Source organism: Culex quinquefasciatus, chromosome 2 (genome assembly GCF_015732765.1).
Source record: "Culex quinquefasciatus strain JHB chromosome 2, VPISU_Cqui_1.0_pri_paternal, whole genome shotgun sequence".
Taxonomy (NCBI): Eukaryota; Metazoa; Arthropoda; class Insecta; order Diptera; family Culicidae; genus Culex; species Culex quinquefasciatus.
In genome coordinates, this window is record NC_051862.1 from 44,964,088 (window position 1) to 44,972,173 (window position 8,086).

The window sequence follows — 8,086 nt, forward strand, 5'->3', positions numbered from 1 at the left end:
TATATATATGTTAAATCTTTTTGTTATTTGGGGTCAAAAATACTATAAGTTTATTTGAACAGTCTAACATTAAAAGAAGGACATCACAAAAAAACATTTTAGAGAATAAATGTTGCATAAGTGGACTTGAAGAGGACATTCAATTAACAACTTGAACAATATTTTAGAATTTCTTAATTTACCAAAACATTTAATTTCGTACTTTTATGATGAATGCATTTATGTCAGAAGAAGCATCGTATACTTTTTCCTAAAAGGCTCTTAGGCCAAATTGGATTTTTCAGAAAAAAATAGCACATGGAAAAATATTTTATGAGACTTTTTAGTTTAATTCCCGAGATTTTTTTGTTTCTGATTTTCGGAAATATTTGAAATTAAATTGAGAGTTAAAAAATGAATTTTTAATGCGCTACAGTTTAGAATGGGCAAAATTTGGTTCTGGAAAAATGTTTTTTTGGAAATATAAGATTTTCGAAACAAACCTGAACCATTTTCAAACTTACTTGAAACACATGATTAATTTTAGCAATTCAAATGTATTTTATGGCGAAAAAGTTTCTATGAAAAATATATTTTCAAAAAACAGGGTCATTTGGTTCAGGTTTTCTGGTTTTTGGACCATTTTGACAAATTTAAAATTTTATGAAAAATTAGTTTTTCTCAGTGTCAAATTAGATAGGCCAAAAAATTTCATCTTGAGATATCTCAGAAACTATGGGTTCGATTGCAAATGTTAAAAATGTATAATTTGTTGAATGCTTTGCTCTTTTCAATAGAAATAATTTCAAAATTAAATAAATGCTGCCTAATTTTCTGAAAAAGTCTAAAATAAGTGAATAAGCCATGAATAAGGCCTTAAAAATAACTAATCCAAATAATTTTCATACAAAAGGTCAGACAATTTCACAAAAGTCTTTAGGGGTTAACTTTGAAAAACTAACTAATAGTTTCCGGGCTATCGCTAGTTGAAAATGAGCGTTAATAAAATGACACTGAGAAAAGCAAATTTTCCAAATTTTTCGTTAAAAATGGTCAAAAAAGAAAACTGAAGAAAAATTCGCAGCTATTCAAAATCGTATTTAAAAATGAATTTTTTTTCGAAAATACTCACCCTTAAATGTATTGAACTTTATCAATAAAATGTGTTAAAATATTCTCAATTTCAAACTTGCGAAACGAAAAAAATATTTTTTTTTCGTTTACTTATTTATCCTAAAAACTCCTAATCGTAACCTACAACTTTGCCAACTTTGCCGAAGACATCAAAACGATCAAAAAAGCTCTTCTCAATATAAAGATTTTTGAATAATCACATGCCAATTTTGTGTGTTCAGTCCGTAAAATTGGGCTTTGTTAGGAAAAACTTATGACAGAAATGGACTTGTTTTTATTTGTTTTTCTATGGAATACTCTTCACAACATTTTTTCAACCAAACACAGTGGTCCAAAATGAAAAATTAAGATTTTACGAAAAATAATGACGTTTTAGAGCGTTTGTGTCTTCAGAAAAGTTGTTGCAAATGGAAAGGTTTGGTTCAAAATTAGGGTGATTCACGATTGGAGTGTTTTTGAAAATCTAGCTTTTCAGCAATAGTTTTGTGGCTTTTTGTCTTCTAGAAAGTTGTTGGGCTTGCGTCGAATACAACAAACATTTTAATTCGCAATCTACTCCTTCTACGACCAAATTTAGAGAAGCAATTCAGGGTAGCTTTTAGAGAAAAGTTAGATCTTTTAGAGTTAAAGAGCTTTAATTATAAACATTTTGGTTTTTTTTTTGTAAACAATAGTTGGACTTAATTATCAAAAGTTGCAGCCATTTTGATGTTAAACGATGCTTGACTAAATTAAACATTTTCAAAGTTAAATATTTCGATAAAGCGCAGGCCAAATTTTGAGCACCAAGCACCAATTAGAATATCTAGCAATATGAACGTTGAAAATTTTTTGAAATAAACATGAAGTTTGGTAATGTGAAAAAAAGTTATGAGCTTTCCTGAACTTCTTCCTGTTATTGGTCTTAACAATCTTACACTCTCTAACAAACAACGGCGCCGATAGCGGTCCATCGTTACCTTTCCTTCTAGAAGACGACGCATCTCCGGTTCTACCAAGGCAATCTTCATCCATCTTGGCGCCCTCCCCCAGCCCTCAAGCTCTGTGGTTGAAATACTGCCCCAGTGTCCAGAGCACGAGGCATAATTAGTGCTGTTGCTGCTGCTGCTGGATAGGGCAGGGAACCAATTTATGAAATATGTTCACGTTTTCCACCTTGGAGCGATACGGCCATGTCCGTACAAAGTGGACTTTTGCCTTACTTTATTATAAATTGGTAGAACTACTTGGTTTGTGGAGATTTTTTTCAACTAGTTTATTTTATGAAAGCATATGAGGGGTGGAGAGAAGCCCTAAAGGTGGATGGATGTATTTGTCAAAGTAATGAAGTAAATTTCTAGTTGGGGAAACTTAATTGAAACTGGCTGAAACAGAGCTTTTGTAGCTTGATTTGCACCGCAAGAGATGAAACTCCCATAGAATATCAAAGTATGCTTCCGCTTCGGTAAGCTGAAATTGACAGTTCACCAAGCAACATCACTAACTAGAAGTTTCGCAAAGGACTTCCCGTGACTTTCACCATGTCCTTCAGCACGCAGCAGGAATTCTTCAGCGTAAGCTTCCCAAATGAAGAACCAAAGCCTCCAACGCGGAAGCGCAGCGATGGCGCCATCATGACGTACGATTTCTGTACCGATGGCCGCGCCTGGGCGCTGGACAAGGCCAAGCGGTCCAACTACATATTGGACATTGTCCACAAGACACGGTTCAAGCGAGCGCTGGCACATGTAGGTTTGCTGGAACTTGTACTAGGGAACTAGCTGAAATTTATGTTTTTTAGCCGGAAGGAGAGTTCGAGCTGTCAAAAGACTACCTGGTCAACCTGGATGTTGACGACCTAGCGGAATACGCGCTCAGCTTGCAAGCTGAGATCAAGCGGAAGAACGAAAAGGTGAAGAAGCTGGAGGGCAAGCAGAAAGTGTTACAAGATCGGAACACTCCAGAAGAGCAGAAGCTCATCCAACAGCAGTCCGCCGAACTGCAGCGCGAACGTCAAGAGTTCGACCAACAGATAGCGGACCTCGAGGAGGACATCATCCAGTGGCGGGACCGTGCCGAGCGGTACGACCTGCTGGCAAAGGAGAACGAACTGCTGCGGCAGCAGCTGCAGAAGCAGCGCATCGAAGCCGCCGACAAGATGCGGCTGATCAACGCGGAAGCCGAAGCAAGCTTCAACCGGATGAGGGCGGAAGAGTGCGAGCGGCTGGAAGCGGAGTTGATTCTGTACCGGACGCAGTACGACGATCTGAGGGCGCAGAAGCGGGACCTGAAGGAACAGCTGCAGCGAGCCGCCACTCGGCAGAACAAGGTCGGAGAGCTTAAGCGGCAGCTGGCAGTGGAACGAGCCCACCGGGAGCAGGTCGAGGAAGAGATGGAACAACTGATGGTAGGGGATGTGTTGTGATGACTTGTAGAGCAGATGATTAAATGGCTTTTTTGCAGGAACTGTTTGACAAACAGACACAGGAAGTTCAGCGAAGAGGCAGCTTACCGGTAGCAACTGAGCAACGTGACAAGAGATCATCAATCCAGGAAGCTAGAAAGCCCGTTGAGGACATCGCTGTGGAAAGTGCTCCAACAATACAAAAACCAACCGCTCAGGACGAAAGCCCAATCGTGAAAGAACAAGTAGTCGAAAGCTGCTCAAACTGCCCCAAGCTGCAAGCGGAGCTGGACAACGCCAAGGAGTCACTTCGCAGCAATCAGGAACAAGCTGAACGCGAAAAGCAATCTCTAAAGGAGCAACTTGAATCAGCAATCAAGCAGGTTGAAGAAGTTCGATCAACACCACCACCAGCTACCATACTGCCTCCAGCAGGATCCAACAAAGCTGACGGTCAACTAGCTGAGCTGGCAGCGCAGCTGCAGCAGTGTCAAGCCGACCTCAAGGCTTCACAAGACAGTGAAAAGTCGCTTCGCGAGCAAATCACCTCGCTGCAGAAAGATTCAGCGCAGCTGGAGTCGAAACTAGCGGACGAGACCAAAAAGTCCGAACAGCTTGCGGCGGAAGCTACCAACGCGAGCATGCTGACTGCCGATCTGCAAGCGAGCCTACAAGCCAAGGACGCGGCACTGTCGGCAAGCGGCGGAGCTGGTGCGCAGCTCGTTGAGCTGCAGAAGCAGCTGGACGAGGCGAAGCGGACGCTGCGCGAGAAGGCTGACCAGCTGGATGTGGTGAGCAAGGAGAAGGAGCAGCTGGGAGCGAAGGTCGACGGGTTGGAAGTTGCGCAGAAGGCGAAGGATAAGCAGCTGGAAGCAGCTCGGGTTGAGCAGAAAGGTCAACCTGTGGTGACGGCACCGATGGACACTGCCGAACTGGATGCTCTTAAGAAAAGTAACGAGGAGCTGAAAAAAGAGGTTGCGAATCTGAAGGATCGGTTGGTCGCAGCCGAAGGTCTTTCTAAGGAGCTTCAGGAAGGTGCTGGCGATCAAGCTGAACTGCTGAAAACAGTTGCTAATCTCAAGGCGGAGGTGCAGAAGGCTGCGGAAGAGGCGCAAGCGAAGGATGCGGAGATGAAATTCCTCGAGAAGGATGTTGAGTCGGCTAAGGTGCAAGCTGAAGCTAAGGAAGTCGAGATGAAGCAGCTGGAGAAGGAAATAGAGTCCGTGAAGGCGCAAGCTGAAGCAAAGGAAGCGGAGATCAAGCAGCTGGAGCAGGTTGTCGAAGCAGTGAAGGTGGAAGCCGAGAAAGCCAAGGAAGTGTCTGTGGAGAAGCTCAAAGAGGTAGTTGAACCGGTAGCGGCAGTAGAACGCGTAGAGGAGCAACAACTGGAGATTGTTGAGGTGGCTGAAGAGATAGCAGTCGTTGAAAAATCAGCAAGTACAGTTGCGGTCGAAGGTGTCGAGGAAGCTGGACCAACCGCGGCAGTCGCTGAAGAACCAATTGAAACCCCGGTGGTAGCGGAAGAGCTAGAAGCCATATCAGCAGCAATCTTCGACGAGGGCACTGAATCAGCTGCCAAGGCTGCGGAAGTCACCGAGCAACGACAAGCGAGTGCAATCGAGGATCTGCAGAGAAGGTTGTCCAGAAGTCAGGAGCACATTGCAGTTCTACGACAGCTGGAGGAAGCTGAGGGCGAACCTGGAGACGAAATAGTAGCTGATGTCGAAAATGTTGGTGAGCGAGATGTGGCCCCAGAAGAAGATTCAAGACAGCCTGCCGTGCTGGAAGAACTGGATGAAGGATCCACCCGGTTGAGTGTTGTGATGGATGAGGAAGCTGGTGGTGAAGGACCAGGACGGACTCCGTCCGTGGTTGGAGATCCTCTGCTGGACATCTGCATCGTTGGAGAGTCAGACTTTGACAAAACTAAGCGGATTGCCATTAAGATTGTTCGTCATGGAATCAAGGTTAGTGGAATCATAGTTTTCCAGACCAACATGTAACGCGTCTTGTTACAGATTCTAACCTGGTCCGAGCTGGACTACCTGCACCACGAGATCTGCAAGGCAATGATCGAGCGGTTCCGCAGTCTCGGTCAGAACGTGCAGGCCATCGACAAGGCGATCGGAACGTGCAACGAGATTCTGGCCGCGGTCAACGCGATGCATAACAGCGAGATGGCTGGAATGATTTCGTCGGCGGCGCAGGTTCCCATACGGAATCCGACCCTGCTGGAGGACGAGATACCGGTTCGGCTCGCTCCAGAAGTTCCACGGATCAGCATCAAGCCAAAGCGGACTGGTTCGGAGGCGCAGGTGTTTGCCATGTTTACCGAGGGACTGCCGGCAAACAGGGCCAAGCCACGAGTTCTAGTGGATTACAAGTCTTGTATGACCCGATCGTGGGGACCTCCCAAGACACCAACCGAGACTATCATTAGTACTACGCTAGCTGATGGATCTCGATTGTATGCGCGGCAGAAGCGTCACTAGAATGTCAAAATTAATTATTTTTCAGGAATTTCTTTATTTTGCTACTAAAATTAGAATAAATTGTTGCAATTGAAGTTGTCTGCCAACAAACAAACCCATAAAAAAACTTCTCGCCAAACCTCTTCCACCAACCTTTAGTCAGAGTCATTCCAATTAAATTTGAATGCTCGCACGTCGGTCGGTCGTCGTTCCGAGTGACCTGTTTACGCACGAAGCGATTCGCATAGTAAAAGGTTCCGGCTAAGGCCTCCTCCCTCCCGAGGAAGTTTTATTGTCAGTCTGCGGTACGTCCCACAATCGGTGTTTTTTTAGAAGATTGTTTTGACCAGTCAGTGCGTAGCAAAGTACTTGAAACTTGCAAGGAATCGCACAGCGAGAAAGAACGGTTCGACAATGTAGCTGTTGTCGTGCGGAGCGGCGCTGCGGTGGTCGTAAAAGTGACTATAGGTTCACTCTCTGTAAACTAACAAGAAATGACAAAAAATGCTTTCAAATTTTAAGCCTAATTCACATTTTAGCTTATGGGATTTTGGCTTTATGGGAGACATTGGCTATAATCGTATGAAAAATCATACTCACATCAAAAAATTATAATGTTTTGGAATCGGGATAATGTCAGCTATCGATTGCAGGTATATTTACATGAAAAGTTTCACAAAATACGTATTAGCGTGTCCCAAAAAACACGAAGTCGAGAAAATCAATGTGCTCAATTTTTAAATGATGGATAATCATGTTAGAAACAACTCTTGGGTAATTCTCCGCCAACTCACACAGCAGTTGCCCCGACCCCTCTTCGATTTGCGTGAAACTTTGTCCTAAGGGGTAACTTTTGACCCTGATCACGAATCCGAGGTCCGTTTTTTGATATCTCGTGACGGAGGGGCGGTACGACCCCTTCCTTTTTTGAACATGCGAAAAAGAGGTGTTTTTCAATAATTTGCAGCCTGAAACGGTTATGAGATAGAAATTTGGTGTCAAAGGGACTTTTGTTTAAAATTAGACGCCCGATTTGATGGCGTACTCAGAATTCCGAAAAAAAAAACGTATTTTACATCGAAAAAAACACTAAAAAAGTTTCAAAAATTCTCCCGTTTTCCGTTACTCGACTGTAAAAAATTTTGGAACATGTGATTTTATGGGAAATTTAATGTACTTTTCGAATCTACATTGTCCCAGAAGGGTCATTTTTTCATTTAGAACAAAATTTTTCATTTTAAAATTTAGTGTTTTTTCTAACTTTGCAGGGTTTTTTTAGAGTGTAACAATGTTCTAAAAAGTTGTAGAGCAGACAATTACAAAAAATTTTATATATAGACATAAGGGGTTTGCTTATAAACATCACGAGTTATCGCGATTTTACGAAAAAAAGTTTTGAAAAAGTTGGTCGTCATCGATCATGGCCATTCATGGTCACACGCGACAGACACGGACGACGAAACAAAGAGAAACGCAAAAAGTAACTTTTTCAAAACTTTTTTTCGTAAAATCGCGATAACTCGTGATGTTACGAGATAGTCTAGTTTTTGAAAAGAAAGAATATTGAATTTTTGAAAATGATGAATTTAATCATCATGGTATGGGTATTTGAAATTTTAATATTTTACATTTTTTCTGAGCAAATTTCGTGAAATTTTCAGAAAAAACTGACTTTAAAAAAAAATCCTAAATTTTTTAAAAATGCTCAAAATTTAGTTTTTTTTTCAATGTGGTAATCAAATGATTGGAATTTTTAATACATGCCTAATATAGTATCATTTTTTTTTAATACTTAACATTTTCACAAAACTACATATTTTCGAAAAAAAAAAACACTCGAAATTTTAGTTTCCTTCAATATGGATAGCAATCGATCTGTATTTTTTCATACATTTCGAAAGTTATAGCACAATTTTTGAAAAAAATATGTTTTTCACAAAACTACGTATTTTTGAAAAAATGCTCAATATTTCAGTTTTTTACAATATGGGTATCAAATGATCGCAATATTAAAATTAATTTCGAAAACTTCAACAAATTTATTTGAAAATACTAAAATTTTTCACAAAACTACGTTTTTTCTAAAATATACTCAAAATTTCAATGTTTCAAAATGTAT

The 8,086-nt window shown here is 41.4% G+C and overlaps 1 protein-coding gene across 1 annotated transcript; it reads left to right on the forward strand.

The window, feature by feature from the left end:
- Positions 1-2,586: 2,586 nt before the first annotated feature.
- Positions 2,587-6,007, forward strand: LOC6036753 (flagellar attachment zone protein 1). The gene is made up of 4 exons (XM_001846699.2): positions 2,587-2,840; positions 2,894-3,499; positions 3,556-5,463; positions 5,515-6,007. The coding sequence occupies exons 1-4, from the start codon at positions 2,634-2,636 to the stop codon at positions 5,986-5,988; spliced, it is 3,195 nt and encodes a 1,064-aa protein (XP_001846751.2). The 5' UTR covers positions 2,587-2,633; the 3' UTR covers positions 5,989-6,007.
- Positions 6,008-8,086: the final 2,079 nt, after the last annotated feature.

Excerpts from the sequence above, each read along its gene's own strand:
- LOC6036753 (XM_001846699.2), top strand. The coding sequence starts at position 2,634 with ATGTCCTTCAGCACGCAGCAGGAATTCTTCAGCGTAAGCTTCCCAAAT. Across the intron at positions 3,500-3,555 it reads AAGAGATGGAACAACTGATG|GAACTGTTTGACAAACAGAC; the intron begins GTAGGGGATGTG and ends GCTTTTTTGCAG. Across the intron at positions 5,464-5,514 it reads TTGTTCGTCATGGAATCAAG|ATTCTAACCTGGTCCGAGCT; the intron begins GTTAGTGGAATC and ends GTCTTGTTACAG.